Source organism: Mobula hypostoma, chromosome 4 (genome assembly GCF_963921235.1).
Source record: "Mobula hypostoma chromosome 4, sMobHyp1.1, whole genome shotgun sequence".
Lineage (NCBI taxonomy): Eukaryota > Metazoa > Chordata > Chondrichthyes > Myliobatiformes > Myliobatidae > Mobula > Mobula hypostoma.
The window spans coordinates 44,730,138-44,754,094 of NC_086100.1; the positions used below are offsets into that span (position 1 = coordinate 44,730,138).

The following is a 23,957-nucleotide window of genomic DNA, read 5'->3' on the forward strand; positions in this document are numbered from 1 at the left end:
TTACTTGTCGCCACCATTATGCTTTGTAACTCCAGAAACTTTTCAAAAGAAAAACTTGGAAGCCTGGGAGGACATGTAGGCTTAGTTTTACTTGCCTGAGGTGCTCAAATATGAAGTGGTGGCATAATGACATATGCTAGTCATGTATGTTTACATTTATTCTGTACTGGATTGTGAAAACAGCAAAGAATAATTAATCAAACAATATATTCACAATATTACTCATATTACTGAATTAATAAATACATAACATCCTGTTTTTCTGTTGCTCTTTATTTTTGTATAGGAAATTCACCAGTTTGCATGAGTATGACTTGGTAACTAAAGAAATCACATTGAATACAAAATTACTGTCTAAAGGACCAGTTTTAACTTCTGATTTACTTGAAACAATTACGCTTTACCATCCAAATATTGTAATTGTGCTCATTCAAACAGTAGATGAGCCACACCAGTGTATATAATTTGATGCTGCTAAATGTAGATTACTGTTGCAAGAAAAAGTAACGCGTGTATTGAAAACGCAAATATGAGGAAATCTGCAGATGCTGGAATTTCAAGCAACATGCATAAAAGTTGCTGGTGAGCACAGCAGGCCAGGCAGCATCTATAGGAAGAGGTACAGTCGATGTTTCATGCTGAGACTCTTCATCAGGACTAACTGAAGAAAGAGCTAGTAAGAGATTTGAAAGTGGGAGGGGGAGGGGGAGATCCAAAATGATAGAAGAAGACAGGAGGGGGAGGGATGGAGCTAAGAGCTGGACAGTTGATTGGCAAAAGGGATATGAGAGGATCACGGGACGGGAGGCCTAGGGAGAAAGAAAGGGGGAGGTGGGAAGCCCAGAGGATGGGCAATAACAGATGGGGTACGAGGGGGATATGGGGCATTAACAGAAGTTGGAGAAGTCAATGTTCATGCCATCAGGTTGGAGGCTACCCAGACAGACTATAAGGTGTTGTTCCTCCAACCTGAGTGTGGCTTCATCTTTATAGTAGAGGAGGCCGTGTCTACTATATGTCTACTTTAAGTCTACGGACTCTCACAGCTATCTGGACTATTCCTCTTCTCACCCTGTCTCTTGCAGAAATGCCATCCCCTTCTCGCAATTCCTCTGTCTCCGCTGCATCTGCTCTCAGGATGAAGCTTTTCATTCCAGGATGAAGGAGATGTCCTTTTTTTAAAGAAAGGGGCTTCCCTTCCTCCACCATCAACTCTGCTCTCAAACGCATCTCTCCCATTTCACGCACATCTGCTCTCACCCCATCCTCCCACCACCCCACTAGGAATAGGGTTCCCCTTGTCCTCACCTATCACCCCACCAGCCTCCGGATCCAACATATAATTCTCTGTAACTTCCGCTACCTCCAACTGGATCCCTCCACTAAACACATCTTTCCCTCCCCCCTCGCTTTCCGCAGGGATCACTCCCTACACGACTCCCTTGTCCATTCATCCTCCCCATCCCTCCCGGCACTTATTATTGTAAACGGAACAAGTGCTACACATGCCCTTACACTTCCTCCCTCACTACCATTCAGGGCCCCAGACAGTCCTTCCAGGTGAGGCGACACTTCACCTGTGAGTCGGCTGGGGTGATATACTGCGTCTGGCGCTCCCGATGCGGCCTTCTATATATTGGTGAGGCCCGACACAGACTGGGAGATTGTTCCGCTGAACTCCTATGCTCTGTCCGCCAGAGAAAGCAGGATCTCCCAGTGGCCACACATTTTAATTCCACATCCCATTCCCACTCTGATATGTCTATCCACGGCCTCCTCTACTGTAAAGATGAAGCCACACTCAGGTTGGAGGAACAACATCTTATATCCCGTCTGGGTAGCCTCCAACCTGATGGCATGAACATTGACTTCTCTAACTTCTGTTAATGCCCCACATCCCCCTCGTACCCCATCTGTTATTGCCCATCCTCTGGGCTTCCCCCCCTCCTCCTTTCTTTCTCCCTAGGCCTCCCGTCCCATGATCTTCTCATATCCTTTTTGCCAATCAACTGTCCAGCTCTTGGCTCCATCCCTTCCCCTCCTGTCTTCTCCTATCATTTTGGATCTCCCCCGCCCCCTCCCACTTTCAAATCTCTTACTAACTCGTCTTTCAGTTAGTCCTGACGAAGGGTCTCAGCCCGAAACGTCGTCTGTACTTCTTCCTATAGATGCTGCCTGGCCTGCTGTGTTCACCAGCAACCTTTATGTGTGTTGCATGTATTGAATGTCATTGTTCAGTTTGTAATCTAAAACTCTCTTTAAACTGTCGTTTCAGCGGTAATACTTCCAACCATCTGGGCATATCTTCAGACACTTCAGGCTGAACCTTACTTTCTGGGTTTGGGATTATCTGCATTCAGTTTTAGTGGTCTAATTGCAGACCCCATTCTTGGTCATTTATCAGACAGATCACGAAGGACTAAAGCAATCATATTATTTGCTAATTTATTTGAGATTGCAGGTACGTCATGCTTGTGTACTTTATTTGCCATTTTAATACACATCAAAAGCAGTGGTGTCTGATCAGAAGAGAACACTGGGTGGAAAGACCGATGAAGTAATGTTAACATTGTTATATATTAAGCATTTTACCAATATTATAAATATTGTTTTAAGAATATTTCCTCTTGTGTCATCTGTTCCCAGTTTGTGCAATGATAACTCACAGAACAAACATTTAATTGAGAATCCTGAGGCAGGTGAAATATTGAAGAAATAAATAATTAAGAGTATAAGGATATAGGATTGTTTTGGAACATGAGAGATGAGGTCATCTGTTTATTAACTCCAGAAATGAAATCATTAATGATACAATAAGACTCAGCTTTTAAAATTAAAATACCACTTGATTGGTGAAAATCTACCTAATCAAGCACTTGTTGGAGGCCCACTTGTCCATTAAATTTACCTGCATTAAAAAAATTAATATAGTGTCTCTGGTTATTTAGTAGTTGAAGGAAAATTATTTGTTAACATTTTAATTGATTATATAAATAAGAATATAATCCAGCTCTGTCTTAAGCAATAATAATACTGACAAAGAATCCCACTCAAAACTGATTTCTTTGTACTTTTTATTTCTCTTCAAACCTCAGATTATTTTATTATTTACACAAACCTTTTTGTCGCAAAAAAATATTCAGATGTAATGTATCAATGGCTTGAATTGTGTGGATTAATATCACAACTTTGATTTTAGGCAATTTTATGTACTTCATTGGATATTCAAAATGGCTGTTACTTGGCAGTCGGCTTGTTGCAGGTAAGATCAAGTTAAACGGTGTGTTATTGTTGAGGAAGTCTGTCATTGTTCATCTACCCTTACTAGATGTTTTATTCATATAGACATTCTTATCCAATGATTTTACAACTTTATAATTACAATAACATTGCAAGATTTCAAAAATCTGTTAAGTTATTTGAAATATTTTTATGTTTTCACCCTTTATGTTTTAAAAAAGATGGTTGAAGATGGAGGTTTTAAGGCAGTTAGGAACTGACGGTAAATTGCTGGCCTTGTCAGCACAGCAGTGCCTATAAAAAGTATTTCTCTCCCCCCCCCCCCCCCCCAGAAGTTTTCATGTGTTACTGTTTTACACCATTGAATCACAGTGATTTGATTTGGCTTTTTTGACACTAATTAACAGAGAAAGACTTGTGTCAAAGTGAAAACAAAGCTCTACAAAGTGACTAAAATCATTACAGGTAATTGATTGCGTAAGCATTCACACCCCTCCCCTTAAAATGCCACACTAAAAATCATCACTGGTGCAGCCAATTGGTTTTAGAAGTCACTTAATTAGTGAAATTGAGATCTGTTTTTGGAGAGCTGTGTGCAGTCAAGGTGCTTCAATTGATTGCAGTTAAAATACGCCTGTATCTGGAAAGTCCAACTGCTGGTGAGTCAGTATCCTGGCAAAAATTATACCATAAAGACAAAAGTATACTCCAAACAATTCCACGAAAAGGTTATTGAAAAGCACAAGTCAGGTGATGGGTGCAAGAAAATTTTCAAGTCACTGAATATCCCTTGGAGTACAGTTAAGTCAATCATCAAGAAATGGTAAGAATATGGCATAGCTGTATATTTGTTTAGAGCAGGCTGTCCTCAGAAACTGAGTGACCGTGCAAAAAGGGGAATAGTGAGGGAGTCCATCAAGAGACCTATGACAACTCTGGAGGAGTTACAAGCTTCAGTAGCTGAGATGGGAGAGAATGCACATACAACAACTGTTGTTGGGGTGCTTCACCAGTTGCAGATTTATGGGAGAGTGCTGGACAAAAAAAACTCTCATAAAATCTTGACTGGAGTTTGCCAGAAGGCATCTGGGAGGCTCTGAAGTCAGTTGGAAGAAGATTTTGTCATCTCATGTAACCAAAATTGAGCTTTTTGGCCATCAGACCAAACACCGCACATCATCAAAACTGCATCATCCCTATGGTGAAGCATGGTGCTGGCTGCATGATACTGTGGGGATGTTTCACTTCAGCAGGCACTGGAAGACTTGTGAAGGTAGGGGGTAAAATGAATGCAGCAAAATACAGGGAAATGCTGGAGAAAACCTGATGCAGTCTGCAAGACAACTGTGACTTGGGAGAAGATTTGTTTTCCAGCCAGGCAATGACCCCAAGCATAAAGCTTAAAACAGGAAAGGCTTAAGAACAATGTTGATGTCCTGGAGTGGCCAAATTAGTGTCCTGACTGCAATCCAATTGAGAATTTGTGGCTGAACCTGAAAGGAGGCTGTTCCCTCGCAATCCCCATGCAACCTGACAAGAGTTTGAGCAGTTGCATAAAGAAGAATGGGGAAAGATTGCAGTGTCCCAATGTACAAAGCTGATAGAGACCTACCCACAGAGACTGTAGGGTGTAATTGCTACCAAAGGTGCATCTAATAAATACTGACTTAAAGGGGGTGAATACTTGTGCAATCAATTGTTTTGTGTTTTTGGTTTAATTAGTTTAGATCATTTTGTAAAGATCTGTTACTACTTCTGCAAGAAAATGTCTTTTTCTGGTGATCATTACAAAAAAAGCCAAATTAAATCCACTGTGATTCAATGTTATAAAACAGTAAAACATGAAAACTTCCAAGGGGGTTGAATAATTTTTATTGGTGGCTGTATATTCTGAGTTAAAAACAAATTTTGAACTGTTGTATTGTAATATCAGTAGTTCAGTGAAAGGGAGGAAGAATGGAACCTACATATAGAATGGAGTATCTAAGCATGGTGAACTATATTGTATTTTATGCCAAGTCGATTGTATATTTCAATGATATTTACCTGTAATTTGTCAATGGGTGTTTTGGACTCCAATCAAAGAAGGAGAAGATTGAATGGGAATCTTCCTGAACAGTTCCAGATACTTGAACATATCAAGAATAATAATATACACTCATGGTCACTTTATTAGCTACCTCTACACCTGCTCATAATGCAAATATATAATTAGCCAATTGTGTGGCAGCAACCCAATGCATTTATGGAGACATGGGTTATTCAGACCAAAGATCAGAATGAGGAAGAAATGTGATCTAGGTGACTTTAACAGTGGAATGATTGTTGGTGGCAGACAAGGTTGTTTGAGTATCTTAGAAGCTGCTGACTTAGGAATTTCCATGCAGAACAGTCTTGAGAGCAGGGTTTCCCAATCTGGGGTCCACGAACCCCTCGGCTAATGGTAAAGCTGCATGGAATGAAACTGGTTGAGAACCCTTGCTTTAGAGTTTACAGAAAATGCTTGGATAAGCAAAAGACATCCAATGAGCTGTAGTTCCTTGGGTGAAAATGCCTTATTAATTAGCAAATTCAGAGGAGAATGGCCAGGATGGACTACAGCAGAAGAATACACTGGGTTCCACTGCTGTACCTAATAAAGTGGCCACTGAATGTATGATTGAAGGATGACGCCTTAGAATAAAAGTAATAAATCTACTTGCAAAGAGCAAATAAGTAGGAATGGACTACATAGTGAAACACTGAAAGCAGACAAGGTTTTAAAATGTAAGCGAGAATGTGATTAAATGGATCAAGAGATTTAAATAGTGAACTTTTTTTATATTCATGAACAGCATATTGAAAACAGGTATTTATTCTCTTAAACATATCTATCTATCTATCTTTGCAATAATATAGTTTGGAATCAAATCTTTTGTCCTTTCTAGTGGGTGACCTATTCCTTTATAATTGCTCCAGACTTCGAGGTGAATGGTCCTAGGTTTGAATCCAGCTGCCTCCTTGCATACTTTCCATCCATGCTGGGTTGAGCATAAAGCTAGCAACACAGCCTCATTTTAAAAAAAAACATAAAGAAATGCTAAAGAAACGGCAAGGTTGCCCTCCCGATGTGCCACAAGGTGCAGAGAGGAACAACAATCAAATTTATTACCATATTTTATTTCCCATGTGACATATTTGCTGATAAATTGTCCATCTTTCTATTGTCCAACGTGGAAGAGAAATAGGAATTCTAATATGTTGATAATTTTTTTTAACCTAGCTGTTAATTATTTTTCTGGTGATCTTATTATCTTTAAATATTTGTTGAATATTTAATTTCTTAGTAAACAATTATTATCTCATTACTTATTTATTTTCTTTTCTGTAAGGCCTTCACCAACCCACATTTCAACCTTCAGCTCAAGAAACAGAAAAAAGTATCAATTTTTGCCTTATCTTTTCGGAAAAAAAATGTTGTTGAAATTTAGTTCACATCAAGCTGTTTTGGAAATGATTATTTGCAGGGGACAGGAATTATTCATTTTGTTCTCTATGAACTCAACCAATCAAATACTGAATGTTAGATTCTAGTAAATGATGCTGTACTTGCCTTGATGCTCCCAAGAAAAGGAATAAATTCATTTCTTGCAGGTGTTGGGACTGGTGCTGGTGCATGCATTTTTGGATATCTTACTCGTTCCACAACAACAGAGGAACGGGCTACAGTGTTTGCAGTCATTATGGCTGCAAGACAGGCTGGGTTGTTGATTGGTAAGTAAATATTAATGAATAATATACTCTAGTGCAAAATTATTGCTGCTATCATATCTAGAAATTTGCACTGTAATTCATGAAAGACATTAACAATTGCAGTCATTTCAAAGATAAAAACATTCCACCTTTATGGACACTAATTGTGTCATCAGCAGTTGCCATTATCCTAATAAATGTTCATTTCAACATCACATTAACAGTAAACAATTAAACCCTGCCCTTCCACCATCACCATTGAGCATATTTTTAAACAGTAATTTGATACCCATTCATCTCTTTACCAGTTTGACAGTTTTGTGAATGTGAGGTTCTGTAGAGGTTGGAAATCCAGCATAACGCATACAAAATGCAGGAGGATCTCAACAGGTCAGGCAGCATCTCTGGAAAAGAACAAACAGTTGATGTTTCAGGTCAAGATCCTTCATTAGTTTATTCCTTTCCATTGATGCTGCCTGAACTGCTGAGTTCCTGCAGCATTTTGTAAGTGTTGCTCAACAGGTTTGTTAATTTGCCTTGTTACATTTTGAATGAAATTTCTAATACGGTCTGGTGTATTTCTATCTTTCAAACCCCAAACATCCAAAGAATGACATTTTTACTTTCACTTACGATCTTTCATTATTTTGCTTTCATCTTGAAATAATTTTCACAGTTCCCCCATGCTTCCTTTCCTTTATCAACAGCTGATAAGACCAAGTGTATTGAATCAGAGAGACTATTGGCAGGAAATTGACATATAATCTAATGTAATTGTGGCATATTTGTTTTGCTGTGTTTTGAAGCATACAATTTTTTATAATTGCAGAAATATAATACACAAGAAGAATATGTAATATTCTTTGTCTTTAGAACCACCGGTGCTTGTTAACAAAAGTAGCAAATGTAGCAGTTCTAAAATTGCATTTGCCATGTAAGAAATAAGCATGAGAACACCTCAGAAATTTGAATAAGACCTGATTCTCACCCCAAGTGCTTCATAACTACCCAGCACCCAAACCATGCATGTGGCTCCTGTGTTCCTTGAAAATGATACATATCACAATTTTCTGAACACAAAGATACATCATCTGCATTTACATCAAGAAACCGGAGTTGAAAAGAGATGAATCTTGTGTTGATTTATTGACCCTTTTTTCACATAAGTTCCATGAAAAAGCATTTTATTCTGTATCACAAATTTTTGGGTCACAATTTGTGAATACAATAAGGACAAATCTCCTTACAGGAAGGCAGCTGTGTAGAATTGGAATTTCCCTTTAACTTGTTGGCCGAGGGATGAACGGTATTCATTTGGGTAATCGATACTCTAATGCCATAGTCAAAAACACTGGGCAACAAATTTTTTGAAAGTGCTGCTTCCTTAGAATTTTTGTTTATGATGGACCACAAAGCTGAACACAATTATAATTTCCGATTGCACAATGGAATTTGGAGAAACAAGAAATTAACTTTTATTGACTACAGTGTGCTTTGTAGTAGTTTTACTAGGCTAAAATGTTTTGTTGATGATGTTGATTTTTGTTTGTACATAGTGTCTGAGGCATCTCCCTTAAATGTCCCAACTATAATCAGCCAACGTTGATGGATTCCTGTTGCCCCAATACCGTTTCTTCATAACTGCGATGTCCTGGTGAAACCTTTCACCATGTTCATCACTGTCAGCACCAATATTTGCAGGGAAGAATGGGAATGCAGGAAGTGAATGTTTAGTGACATGTTGCACTTCATGGCTTTGTTTGCTTGAAGCATGTTGTCAACCAGCTGCACATAGTTTAGTACTCTGTAGTTGCCAAGAAGATTTTCAACAGCATCCTTGAATGCCTTCCATGTGATTTTTCTCTGGTCCCACGAGAAGTTCTTGGAATTTTCTGTCATTAATGACCTGTTTGATCTGTGGACCAACAAAAATACCTTTCTTAATTTTGGCATCAATTATTCTGACTTGAATTATAAATTGAAATAACAAAGGCAGACAACTTAAAAAAAATACTGATGTGTGATAGGGAAATTTCATGGTGATTTTCATGATCTAAAATCCATAAAGTACACCGAAATGTATTTAGGAAGCAAAACCTTTGTTGTCCATTGAAATTGGTTTAGAGAGCAACCTAATATGAGTTTGATGCAGCACAGACTTCAATTGCACCGATGCCTAAAAAGAATGTGGTAGCCTGCATCAATGACTGTTGTCCAGTAGCACTTACATCCATAGTGATGAAGTGCCTTGAGAGATTTGTGATGAAACATATCAACTGCTGCCTGAGAAGCAAGAGTTAAATCATTACTGGTTTAAGATGGCTCCACTGGACGTGGGTGACAGCTTATTGGTGCATCTCAAAGCAAGAAACTCGGCAAAATACTCTATTAATAACACCTTTTATATGGAAAATTTTGATTAACGATCACTGCAAACAATGCAAACAAAAATGAGGCTGATCCAAAGGTCGAGGCGTGCGGATAAGAGACAGAGCAGGAACGAGGGAAGATAGAGTCAGAATTGGAGACAGTTGGAGCAAGCGGAGTGGAGAAAAGCTAAAGCGGAACTCTTTCAGAGCCTGTCCACCTAAATCAGGAGTGAGGTTCGATCTATCTAAATATTGCACTGATTTGGAAAGGTCAGTATGGGCAGAAAGCAGCCCAGAGTGTATTGATCTGGTGGGGCTGGGTCTTGGGCCCAAGTTCAGGGGATGACCCAGTGCTTGGACAATTTAAAGGTCGGGTTAGTTAGAAAATCCAAGGTGTCGGGACTGAAGGCGAGAGTTGAGCAGGTTTTTCTTTGCCTCGTTTTACTCTGCTCTTGTTTGGCGCTGAAGCTGTGTTGTGCCCCGGCTGCTGTGGGCTTAATGATTGTGAGTTTCACAGCGATTTGCTCGTATGTAATAGACTGAAACTATGGGCCCACTCCGGCTGCCTCTGGCTTTGGGTTAATGGACTCAATTTCATTCTGGATGCTGATGCTTGCTTTAATTTTTTGCATATTTAATTCTCTCTCCTCTCTTCTCTTTCTCCCCCCCTTCTCCCCCCCTTCTCCCCCCCCCTTCTCCCCCCCCCTTCTCCTCCCCCTCCCCCCCTTCTCCCCCCCCTTCTCCCCCCCCTTCTCCCCCCCCCTTCTCCCCCCCCCTTCTCCCCCCTCCCCCCCCCCCTCCCCTCCCCCCCCCTTCTCCCCCCCCAGGCCAACATCCCATTTGTTTCTTGATAGCCTGTTCCCAAGTCCCTCTGCACAGCAGCATGCTGCAATTTTTTTTTTACCATTTAAGTAATAATCTGCTCTTTCATTTTCCCTTCCAAAGTTGATGACCTTGCATTTACCAACATTATATGCGATGTGGCAGACCCTTGCCCACTCACTTAACTTGTCTATATCTCTCTGCAGACTCTCTGTATCTTATGCACAATTTTCTTTCCCACTCAATTTAGTATCATCAGCAGGTATTACTTAGTATTTGTAGGAGGGGTGATTGATAAGTTCGTGGCCTAAGGTAGAAGGAGTCAGTTTTAGAAAACCTAGCAGATTTATTTTTCAACATAGTCCCCTCCTACATGTACACACTTAGTCCGGCGGTTGTGGAGCATACGGATCCCTTCTTTGTAGAAGTGGTCCACAGCAGGGGTAATTGATAAGTTTGTGGCCTAAGGTAGAAGGAGATGAGTTATACAGCTCTCGTTACATGCACGTGCAGTTCAACTCTTTGAGTGAAAATGCAAAAAGTTTGAAGTTAATAACTCATCTCCTTCTACCTTAGGCCACAAACTTATCAATCACCCCTGCTGTGGACAGCTTTCTGGAGGTCCAAGATGCTGACTTCTACAAAGAAGGGATCCGTATGCTCCACGACTGCTGGACTAAGTGTGTAAATGTAGGAAAAATAAATGTGCTAGGTTTTCTAAAATTGACTCCTTCTAACTTAGGCCACAAACTTATCAATTACCTCTGGTATGTTTGTTCTCTGAAAATAAACTGAAATCATGGAGTTAAAATTTCTCATTATTCCTGACACCCAAAAAAACTCTAAGGATCAGAAATTAAATAGAGGTCCAACAGCATTCAATACTATCATCCCCTCAAAACTAATTAATAAGCTTCAAGACCTTGGCCTCAATACCACCTTGTGCAATTGGGTCTTTGAATTCCTCACTTGCCGACCACAATCATTTTGGATTATTAACAATAATCCACAATTTCCATCAGCATAGGTGCACCATAAGGCTGTGTGGTTAGTCCCTGCTCTACTTGCTTTATACTTATGCAGACATCCCACCCTGCAAAAACTCATTTCAGGGAGGTAGCACCATCAATTTGTGGGAGACTTCTGGGAGAGGTGGGATGTCTGTCTGTCTGTATCTTGTTTTACGGCGGTTGGCATCCAGCTTAATGGTGCATTACCGCCACCCTCTGCTCCAGAATGTGCACTAGACATACATTCTAAATCCCTTCACCCAATCTCTCTCTCTCTCTCTCTCTCTCTCATACACACACACACACACACACACACACACACACACACACATATATATATATACACAAACCTACACTTCACCCTCCCATCTTTGACCATCCTAGTATCCTATTCCTGTTTATTCATCATACTCTATAAAAAAAACACCTGTACCCCTTAAAAACGCTAAAAATACCCGGACTTGTGCTCTCTCACCCATGCCCAGCAACCCTTTTAATGTGAATTCCTGCATCCCCAACTCCCTTAATTTATTTCTCATCATCTCTCTCTGTATCCCATACTTCCTGCAACTCAGAACCACAGGTTCTACTGACTCCTCTTCCTGACATTCCTCACACAATCCTGTCTGGTGTTTCCCTACCATTTTCAATGTTTTGTTTAATGCACAATGCCCCAGCCTTAACCTAGTCCACACAATTTCCTCTCTTCTGTTTCCATTACCTACCCTAGTAACTGCAACACTCTTTTGTATTTGATATAAATGCCTCCCTTTCCCCTCCCTGTCCCATCTTTCTTGCCACATTCAGTTGACTTTTTCCCAGATTACACACTTAACCTCTGCTTTACTGATACTAATGTGCATTTCCACATTTTCTTTCTTTAACGCCCTCTTTGCCAACTCATCCGCCCTCTCATTCCCCTTCACCCCTACATGTGCTGGAACCCATAGAAATTTTACCTGACCTCCTTGATTTGCAATTCTTGTAACTAACTGAAGGACTTCATGAAGTACATCTTGCCGGCTGTTTGTGTGAAAAGACCTTAAACTTGCTAGAACTGAGGATGAATCTGAACATATCAATGCTTTGGCTTGTCTGGCTTTCTGCACCCATTGCAACGCAACCAACACTGCCAGCATCTCCACTGTAAACACCCCTAACTTATTAGATGTTCTTCTGCTGATTCCAATTTCTTTTGCTGGTATTACCACCCCAAACCCTGTCATTCCTGTTTCAGGTTCCTTCGCACCATCCGTATAAATGTGAGTGTAATCACTATACTTTTCCATCACATGACAGTTAAATGCATTTACCAAATCTGTTTTATATCTTTCTTTCCTTTTTACCTCTAACAAATGCCAGTCTATGTCAGGCCATACAAGCTTCCATGGAGCGACAACCGGATAAACTACTGAAGGACTTATCCTCAGATCAAATACTCCACATTCTTTCGCGATATCATTCCCTACCCGACTAAAGGTATCCCTCTGAAACCTCCCATTTTCCCAGCACTCCTGCAACACTGCTTTAGTAGGGTGAGAATCATTGTGCCCCTGCAAGTTAGCCCAGTAGTTTGCCATCAGTTGCATCCTTCTTAGTTCCAAAGGCATTATTCCCATTTCTACCTGTAGGGCTGACACTGGTGACGTTTTAAAAGCCCCACTGCACACTCTCAAGGCCTGAGCCTGAATCACATCCAGTTTCCTTATAAGAGACCTAGCTGCTGATCCATATACTATATTTCCATAATCCAATACAGATCTTACTAAAGCCACATACATTCTCTTCAAAGCTGAACAACTTGCTCCCCATTCCCTACCAGTCAAACATCTCATCACATTTATTACTTTTTTACATTTCTCCTCAACTTTCCTGATATGGTCTGCCCATGTTAATCGTGAATCAAATATAACTCCCAGAAATTTAAATGATACAACCCTTTCTAATTCAACCCCATACATCCTTAACTTCTTCCCTACCTCAACCCTTTTCCTGGTTAAAAAAAAAAAAGTACAGTTTGAGTTTTGTCTACTGAAAATCTACATCCCCAATCATAACCCCACTCCACCACTTCATCAATTGCTTCTTGTAGTTTCCTGATTATATGGTCCATGTTCCTGCCTCTTTTCCACAAGGCCCCATCATCTGCAAACAGTGACCTACCAATATCCACTGGTACCTTTGTGAAGACATCATTGATCATAATCATGAAAAGTAATGGGCTAATCACACTACCTTGAGGTGTGCCATTTTCCACTATGTACTGTTTTGATAATTCTGATCCAATCCGAACTTGAATTTTTCTACCAAACAAAAAAATCTTTAATCCAATTAAAAACACTCCCACCAACCCCCATCTTGTGCAGTTTAATTAATAATCCTTCCTTCCACATCATATCATAGGCTTTTTCAATGTCAAAGAACACTGCCACTACTGACTCTCTATTTGCCTGGGCCTTCCTTATTTCAGTCTCTAACATAATCACTGAGTCCATGGAATTCCTTCGCTTTCTAAAACCACTCTGATAACTTGCCAGCATTCCCATTTTCTCAAGCTCATATGATAACCTTTCTGTTATCATCCTTTCCATTATCTTACATATACTTGATGTTAATGCAATTGGTCTGTAGCTAGTGGGTTTTGACAGATCCTTGCCAGGCTTCCTTATTGGAATTACTACTGCTTCTTTCCATGAACTTGGTAATCTTCCCTCCTCCCACACTCTGTTATAAAAATGCAGCAACTTCAAGAGCGCTCCTTCTCCTAGATTTTTTTAGCATCACAGAGCATATCAGATCTTTCCCTGGGGAGGTTGGTCTCGATCTCTTTATTGCTCTCACCGTTTCTGCTAATGTAAATGGATCATCAATTATATCATCCGTTCCTTCCCTCCTGCTTAACACACCTGGGTGTTGGCTCATTATTCTTTCCCTTCTTCTTCTCCCTTCTTCAGACAAATTTTCTGAACTGTGTATCAGTACAAATGACTTGGCCATGACCTCAGCCTTATCCCTACTGGAGACTGCAGTTTCCTCCTCAGATATCATTACTGGATATTCCCATTCCCTTCTATCTCCTCCCATCCTCTTAATCATTCCCCATATCTCTCCCACAGGTGTTGTTCTTCCTACCTTGTCGCAAAAACTCCTCCAACTTGCCCTTTTAGCTTGACGTATAGTTCTTCTCACCACTGCCTGTGCTTTCTTATATTGAACCAAATGCTGCATATTATGGGTTCTTTTAACTAGCCTGAATGCTCTATTTCTGTTTTTTACAGCCTGACAACATTCCTCTGTCCACCATGGTACCAGTTTTCTATTCATCCTATTTTTATTCCTAGGTATAGATCCTTCTGCTGCCATGATAATTGCTGAAGTCACCTGACTGTTTAATGTTTCCATTAAATAACATATTGATGTTTCCAGAAATATCAATCTTTGTCAACCCTTCTTCACTCAACTTCTGGAACTTACCCCAATCAGCTTTTTCAAACACCCACTTTAGGGTTCCGCCACCTGGTCTTACTTCAACTCTTTCACCCACTGAACACAAAACTGGGTAGTGATCACTGCCTACTGTTGAAGCAGTCCAAACTCCCCAGTTACTAATGCCAGCCAAGGTATTAGACACTAACGTAATACCTTACACTGACTCAGTTCCTGTTGTGAAATCTATCCTTGTGCCGCTACCATCATTCATACACACCAAATCCCTTTCTTCCATCAAATCTTCAATTACCTTTCCATTTGGATCTGTAATCTGATCCCCCCATATTGTGCTATGAGCATTGAAATCTGCACACCACACTACTTTATGTCTGTTTTGTCCTTGTATCTTTAATAGGCTGTCCAAATCCAACCTTTTACATGGATTGTAGTAGTTAATTATAACCACTCCCTCCCCTCTCTCCCACACTTCCACCACTATGTATTCCTGATCATCTCCTTTTTCCAGTACCCTATATGGTATACCTTGCTTGATTAACATAGCACAACCCCCTCCTCCCCCTAGATTTCTATCTTTCCTTATCATTGTATACTCATATACCACAAAGTCTAAAGTTGGTTTCAACCAAGTTTCCTGAATACACACTACATCCGGTTTTACAACCATTTCTTTAATAAAGTGCTTGAATTCCTGGCTATTGGCCAGTAAACTCCTTGCATTCCATTGTAAAAGAATCACCATAATTAGTATTAACCAACACATGACACTTCCTGGCTTGACTGATTACTGAGGTTCTCCCTCACTTCCTCCCATGTCAGTCCTACTAACCCTAAATGGTTTACTGCTGCTTTTACCACCAGCTGAATTTTGTCACTTTTTGACTTTACCTCAGCAGTACTATTAATCACTCCTGCAATGAATGTTACTAGAACCTTTTTGTCTACATAAATCCTGTCATTTGTTCTTTGTTGCATCTCTCGTATCCCTATTGCTTCCTGTTCATTAGGAACATTATTCTGTTCTCTTGACATTCTTACAGCTTCTGCATAAGTGATCTTTCTTTTCACTCTTATTTCTTGAATTTTAGTCTCCCGTTTCACAACCTCACACCCACTATATGCAACATTATGAGCTCCTCCACAATTGCAGCATTTTGGTTGAACTCCTGTTCCGCACTTTCCATATTCATGATCACCCCCACATCTAGCACATCTCCTCTGCCTTTTACAGTTTTTAGCCACGTGTCTAAACCTTTGACAATTATAGCACCTCAATGGCTTTGGCACATACACCCTTACTGGGTAACTCATGAAACCCAGGAACACCTTCCTTGGCACTCTTTCTTCTTCAAATTCAATCAATACAGATTCACTTTCCTTTTTCACTCCCTCCTTTGTTGTTTTCAGTCTTTGAACATTCATTACTTTCCCTCCTTTGATATTCCTCTTTATCTCCTCCATATTTATACTCATTGGTATCCCCGTGATCACTCCTTTACAACCACTGTTTTGTGCTCCCACCCTCCCAGTGTATTCCACCTTGCATTTTCCTATCTCTTTTAGCTTGAATGCTTTCTCAAGTTGTTCCTCATTCGCACATCTTACCAATAAGTTCCCATCATTAAGGACTTTTGCAAATACTATTTCCCCTATCTTATTTGTCAGAGTTGTTGTTAGCACAAACGGGTTAATTTTCTTCATATGTCCCTGAGCCTTCTCATTAAACCTAATTATGACAACACCTCCTCTCTGAGCTTGTTCATCTTCCTCACTTTCAGAGCTTTCTCCACTATCATTTCTTATTCTTTTATTCCCTTTGTCTTGGTTTTTATTCATCCGACCCCTCACTACCTCCTCATTCCCTTTATTTCTCCCTTCACAATAATCCACCTCTCCCCAGCTGCCTACCTCTGGTCCCAAGTCTCTATCCCTCTTCTTCTCCACTTTCTTTCCCTCAACCCCGCCTCTTATCTTGTCCGCCATTACCGGACCCACACGACCCCCTCCCAGCAATTTCCGTTCCTTCCCCACTGTCTTTCCCTCAACAGGTTCCAAAACACACTCACGCATCAAGCAAAACACAGCCAGCTTCCAGTCAAGCCAACTCAGCCACTCCTCCTGGCGTCCCTGGCGACCGAGGTGGGATGTCTGCAACAGAGTAGCTCCTTAGTAGCTGGCCAGCTAGTTTAAATAACGTTAGCTAGGCTAATGAACGAATGACACCTGTTAAACTCACCTCAACACATCTTTTACAGTCTTAACCCACCATGGGCAATAGAAAAATCACTGTTGCAAACGGTGCAGCGAGCAACACTGTCATTATTTTTGACCCCTATTAGGCAGGGGTACACTTTAGTGTAGTCTGGGGTGACGTATGTTTCATATTTTTTTGGAACACTGCCATTTTTTTGGAGCGCTCTCACGCTCTCTGTCTCGTGCACTCTCAAGCGCTCTCACTTGCTCGCTCGCTCTCACTCTCTCTCGCTTTCTCTCGCTCGCTCTCAAAAAAATCGATTTCCGTGATATTGTATATAATTTAATGGCATCAGGGAGCCACTATTAATATGCGGGAGAGTCCGGCAACGTCCGGCAGAGGTGGGATGTCTGCTTATGACTGAGGAAGCACACCGAAAATGCCATATTCAAGTTTGCTGATGACACCACTGTCGTTGGCTGAATCAGCATAAAGGAGGGAGAGGAAAAATCTGGTTGAGTAGTGCAACAACAACAACAACCTCTCACTCAATGTCAGCAAGAGTAAAGAGCTAATTATTGACTACAGGAGAAGGAAACTGGAGTCCATGAGTCAGTCCTTACTTGGGTCATCAGAGGTGAAAAGGGTAGGCAACTTAAAATTCCTCATGGTTACCATTTCAGAGGACCTGTCTTCAGCCCGGCACGTAAGCGCACTTTCAAAGAAAGCATGGCAACACCTCTACTTGGGAGTTTGTGAGGACTTGGCATGATACCTATGTAAAATGTTGACAGACTGCTATAGATGTGTGGTGGTGCGTGTATTGACTGGTTGCATCACACCCTGGTATGAAAACAGCGACACTCTTGAAAGAAATATCTGACAAAGAGTATTAGATATCTCTCAGTCCAATAAGGGTAAAGCCCTCCCCATCATTGAGCACATCTACATGGTGCGTTTGTCACAGGAAAGCAGCATCCATTATTAGGGACCCCCACCATCCAGATCATTTTCTGTTCTCACTGCTGCCATCAGAAAGAAGGTACAGGAGCCTTAGGACCAATACCACCAGGCTCAGGAACAGTTATTACCCCTCAGCCATCAGGCTCTTGAATCAGGGAGGATAACTTCACTTTACTCAACTTCACTTGTCCATCGCTGAACTGTTTGCACAACCTATGGACTAATTTCCAAGGACTCTTCCTCTCGTGTTCTTGATATTGATTGCTTATTTATTTACCATTACTATTTTCTTTTGTATTTGCACAGTTTGTCTTTTGCACCCTGGTTATCCACCCTGTTGGTGCAGTCTTTCATTGGTTTAATGGTTCCATTTAATATCAGAGAATATATACAACCTGAAATTCTTATTCTTTGTGGACATGCATGAAGCAGAAGAAAAACTCCAAAGAATGACAGATAAATGTTAAAACTCCGAAGCCCCCCCAATGCATAAGCAGCAGCAAAGCATCAACCTTCCCCCCCTCCACCAGTTGTCCCAGCAGAAAGCATTGACCCCCACCCGCACCACCTACAATGCAAGAAATAGCAAAGTTCCCAAAGAGACCATGATCTATGGTCCATCAAAAACCACTGTTCATCTCAACAGTTCAACATCCCACTCTCACTAACAAGGTAGGGAGACTTATCACTCCTTCCACAGCGAGAGGGGACCAGCAGCTCACTGTTTTGATGCTACAGTGTGCAGCTTCACTCTTATTTCAAGTTGCTGATTTTCAGGTCAGAGAAACAAGCTCTCTCACCATCGAGAGAGACAGAGAGAGCAATCGCTCAAGCACAGAAGTCTCCAACAACTGCACCCATTGCCCTGATGTTCTGATCTCCTGCAGTGCTTCAATTGGTGACACTAGTGAAGAATTGGGTTGTTCACAGCGCTGCACAAGGCCACATCCTATAGGCACACATCTTCCAGGCCCTCCTGGAGATATTGAAAATGCTAGGCTGCTTGGCGAGTTCTGAGAGCAGGAACCCACTCCCGTGACAAATGGCAGTTTGAGTGCAGCTGTAGATCAAGGACTCTGACAGGACCTCAGTTACCTTGAAAAAGAAAGAAAAGACATTAAAGAGAAGAATTGCAACTGTTTCACAGACGAATTCAAAAAACTCACTCTTCGGTGATGTCTTTCTATTATGGTTATTGGAATTACTGAGTATGCCTGCAAAAAATAAATCTTAGGGTTGTAAATGGTGATGTGTATGTATGTATAATATTTTGATAATTTTACTTTGAGCTTTGACTGTTGATCACCACCTCACACATGCAGTTCACATACAGGATGAGAAGCAACCTGCGAAGCAACAATGAAGAAACAGTTGTATTATTTTGTTGCGTTATTGAAGTATTGTAAAGAAATTTATGAAGGAAATACCAAACTTGATCAAAATAGTGTGTAATATTATTTATTTTTGCATATTACAAAAATAATTTTAACAATTCCATATTAAAACTGGACTGACATTATGTGATGTTAAGTTACCTGAGTGAAATCATGTTTTAAGTATTTAAATATTTCATGGGGGCGGTCAATTAATCTACTAGCTTCTCCCAAATTATAACAGATTTCCTATTCTGCTTTTTTTAAAACTTAGGACCAGGATTTAATCTATTCCTGAGACTTTGCAACTTCAACCTTGGGCCATTTAAAGTCAATAAATACACTTCACCGGGGGTAAGATTTACTCTTTATCTTTTTAATAAGCTGTAGCTTTTTTATTATGTTGCACCACAGAGTGTAAACAAATGGGTATACTCATATTGGTGATATGATCAGACTTGCTCTTTATTACAAATAGTGTTGACAATTAAGAATAATTAAGTATTCATTTCAGATCTTGAAAGCCACTCATATGAAATACGTCACTACCAGTATTCAGACAAACCTGGAGAAACATGAACATTCAAAATGGGCTAAGGCTTCTGATTTATTCATTAAAGGCACGAAGACCAAAATGCAATAATGCTTATGATAGATGATTCATATGTAAGGTTAACTGTCATAAGCATTTTAAGTTCAAACATTGTGCTGTGGGATCCAAGAATATTCAATGAAATATTCTTGAATTCCTTTCAATAAAAAAAAGTATTTAAAAATGTGTAAGACAAAAGTGAATAAGTAGCTGCTCAAGACGAAGGGGGAACAAGTGAAGAATTTACAGTTGGAGGAGTATTTCATATGTTTATGAATATAGGGTAAAAGTAAATCATTAGAGTAAGGTAAAATGAAAACCCAAGCTGGAAAATAGAAAGTCAGTGGAGTTTAAAGTAGAAAGTTTGATAGTTATTGAGATGAGGACATTGATTTTGACATTTTTGTTTGTGGTTGAATCTTCTGATAAGGTCTGTTAATAAAAGTCAATCGATGGAAACGTGGATGCAGAGATAAGAAAGTTTAGGTTGTGAAATTTATTTTTATTTTTATTTCTATGATTCATTGTTTTCTTGTTTCCATACTACCCTTTGTTAACATCTGTTTCCACAAATATGTTGATGAAGCGTGGCTCTGTCCCGACATCCTTCCACTTTGTTGTTTATTTGTCTGACATTAAAAAAAGTAACAAAATCACCAATGAGACCCAAGATTTTGTCAAGTTAAATGTATAAAAGTGTTAGCTTTTCAGTGGAAGAAAGAATCAGAGTTCTAAAGCATAGAACCAGGCAATGCTAACCTGTCACATCTACCTACACCCAGACAGTAGCCCTACTTTCTCTTTTCATCCATGTACCTATGGAAACTCATCTTAAATGTTGCAATTAAACCTGCATCTACCACTTCTACTGCAGTTCATTTCATAGTCATACCACAAAAACATAAAACTACATTGCAAAATAAATGAACGGTGCAAAAAAATTTAATAGTGAGGCAGCATTCACAGACCATTCAGAAACCTGGTGGTGGAGCGGAATAAGCTGTAACTGAATCATTGAGTAGCATTCAGGTTCTCTTGCCTCCATGATGTTAGCAACGATTAAAGGGCATGTCCCTGATGGTGAAGATCCTTAGATGGTGCTGCCTTCTTGATGTGAAACCTCTTGAAGATGTCCTTATTGAACAGTTGGCTTCATATTTTCTTTGGATTATATTCCAAGCTTCAACATAAGTATCTAAGCTAAATGTGGTGGCCAAGAAAGGATCAGATATTTCGAAGATGATTGTGAGAAATAAGCATACTGTTGGTCTGGGTAAGTGGAATGAAATGATTTCAGTCTAGACTAAGTTGAAGGATATAACATCTCCATGGATGTATTCTATTAGCGGCGGATCAATCAATTCGATGAGAGAGCGAGCTTCGCACAGGTTGCGGAGCAGAGTTTTAAAAAAAGGAATCTCAGGGCTCAGTGTATTAGAATAGTGGGTATGACTGCGAGGCCAGTTTTCTGTTCTGGGTGTCAGATGTGGGATGTCTGGAAGACTTCCAGCCTCCCTGATGGCCACATATGCACCAGGTGCATCGAGCTATAGCTCCTTAGACACCGATTTAGGGAACTGGAACTGCAGCTCAATGACTTTTGGCTTGGTAGGGAGAGTGAGGAGGTGATAGACAGGAGCTACAGGTAGGTAATCACCCTGGGGCCACAAGAGACAGATAAGTAGGTAACCGTCAGGAGAGGGAAGGAAAGGCATCAGGTGGTGGATAGCACCCCTGTGGCTGTCTCCCTTAACAATAAGTTCTCCATTTTGAGTGCTGTTGGGGTGGGGGGGGAGGGGGGGGGAGACAATCTACCTGGGAGAAACAATAGTGGGCATGCTTCTCGCACTGAGCCCTGTGGCTCAGATGTATAGGGAACGGAAGAGGAGGGCAGAGGTAATAGGAGACTCTATAGTTAGGGGGACAGACAGGCAATCCTGTGGATGTGGAAAAGAAACAAGGATAGTAGCTTGCCTCCCAGGTGCCAGGGTTCGTGATGTTTCTGAGTGCGTCCACAATATCCTGAAATGGAAGGGCGAGCAGCCAGAGGTCGTGGTACGTATTGGTACGGACGACATAGGTAGAAAAAGGGTGGAGGTCCTGAAAGCAGAATACAGTGAGTTGGGAAGGAAGTTGAGAAGCAGGACCTCAAAGGTAATAATTTCGGGATTGCTGCCTGTGCCACGCTTCAGCGAGTATAGGAATAGAATGAGGTGGAGGATAAATATGTGGCTGAAGGATTGGAGCAGGGGGCAGGGACTTAGATTTTTGGATCATTTGGGACCTCTTCTTGGGCCGGTGTGACCTGTACAAAAAGGATGGGTTGCACTTGAACCTGAGGGGGACCAGTATCCTGGCGGGGAGGCTTGCTATTGCTGTTGGGGAGGGTTTAGACTAGATTTGCAGGAGGATGGGAACTGAAGCAAAGAGGCAGAGGATGAGGAGGTTGGAGCACAAGTAGAGACAGCTTGTAGGGAGTTAGTGAGGAAGGATAGGCAGATGTTAGAGCAAGTATGTACTTAGCCGGATCGTTTGAGATGTCTATTTTAATAAAAGGAGTATAATAAACACAGACGGATGAACTTGGAGCTTGGATCAATACATAGAACTGTGACGTTGTGGCCATTACAGAGATTTAGATGTCTCAGGAGCAGGAATGGCCAGGCTTTAGATGTTTCAAAAAGAACAGAGAGGGAGGCAAAAGAGGTGGGGGCGTGGCATTGATAATTAGGGATAGTGTCACGGCTGCAGAAAAGGAGGAAGTTATGGAGGGATTGTCTACTGTGTCAGTGTGGGTGAAAGTCAGAAACAGAAAAGGGGCAATAACTCTGCTGGGTGTTTTTTATAGACCACCTCGTAGTAACAGGGATATCGAGGAGCAAATAGGGAGGCAGATTCTGGAATAGTGCAATAATAATAGAGTTGTTGTGATGGGAGATTTTAACTTTCCTAATATTGATTGGCATCTCCTTAGCGCAAGGGGTTTAGATGGGGTGGAGTTTGTTAGGTGTGTTCAGGAAGGTTTCCTTACACAATATGTAGATAAGCCAACTAGAAGAGAGGCTGTACTTGATCTGGTATTGGAAAATGAACCTGGTCAGGTGTCAGATCTCTCAGTGGGAAAGCATTTTGGAGGTAGTGATCACAACTCTATCTCCTTCACCATAGCACTAGAGAGGGATAGGAGCAGACATTTGGGAAAACATTTAATTGGGATGGGGGGGGGGGGAAGGATGCTATTAGGCAGGAACCTGGGAGCATAAATTGGGAGCAGATGTTTTCAGGAAAATGCACAGCAGAAATGTGGCAAATGTTCAGGGAACATTTGTATGGAGTTCTGCATAGGTATATTCCATTGAGGCAGGGAAAGAATGGTAGAGTTAAAGAATGATGGTGTACAATTTATATAGAAAATCTAGTTAAGGGGAAAAGAAAAGCTTGAGAAAGGTTCAAGAAACTAGGTACTGTTAGAGCTCTAGAAAATTACAAGGTTGCTAGGAAAGAGCTTAAGAATAGAATTAGGAAAGCCAGAAGGGGCCATGAGGAGGCCTTGGTGAGCAGGATTAAGGAAAACCCCAAGGCATTCTACAAATATGTGAAGGGCGAGAGGATGAGCTGTGTGAGAATAGGACCAGTCAGGGCGACAGTGGAAACGTGTGCACGGAGTCAGAGGAGGTAGCGGAGATACTTAATGAATATTTTGCTTCAGTATTCACCAGTGAAAAAGATCTTGGCAATTGTGACTTACAGTGGGCTGAAATGCTTGAGTATATAGACATTAAGAAAGAGGATGTTGTGTAGTTTTTGAAAAGCATTAAGTTAGATAAGTCATGGAGATTGGAAGAAATATACCCCAGACTACTGTGGGAATCGAGGGAGGAGAATGCTGAGCCTCTTGTGATGATCTTTGCATCATCAATAGGGATGGGAGAAATACTGGAGGATTGGAGGGTTGCAAATGTTGTTCTCTTGTTCAAGAAAAAGAGTAGAGATAGCCCAGGAAATTATAGACCAGTGAGTCTGACTTTAGTGGTGGGCAAGTCATTGGAGAAGATCCTGAGAAGCAGGATTTATGAGCATTTGACGAGACATAACCTGATTAGGGATAGTCAGCGTGGCTTTGTCAAGAGCAGGTCATGCCTTACAAGCCTGATTGAATTCTTTGAGGAAGTAACAAAACACATTGATAAAGGTAGATCAGTGGATGTAGTGTGT

At 40.8% G+C, this 23,957-nt stretch overlaps 1 protein-coding gene across 3 annotated transcripts in view; it reads left to right on the forward strand.

Annotated features, from left to right (window-relative positions):
- mfsd8l1 (major facilitator superfamily domain containing 8-like 1) overlaps positions 1 to 23,957 on the forward strand; it is a 99,866-nt gene that overhangs the window by 11,383 nt on the left and 64,526 nt on the right. For 2 of the 3 annotated variants that reach the window (XM_063045737.1, XM_063045738.1), the window contains exons 2-5: positions 2,276 to 2,461; positions 3,200 to 3,262; positions 6,874 to 6,993; positions 19,425 to 19,504. In XM_063045737.1, the coding sequence (XP_062901807.1) occupies positions 2,276 to 2,461; positions 3,200 to 3,262; positions 6,874 to 6,993; positions 19,425 to 19,504 (449 nt within the window). Of the gene's footprint in view, positions 1 to 2,275; positions 2,462 to 3,199; positions 3,263 to 6,873; positions 6,994 to 10,739; positions 10,844 to 19,424; positions 19,505 to 23,957 lie in introns of those variants that run through there. The other variant, XM_063045739.1, reaches the window with a different exon arrangement.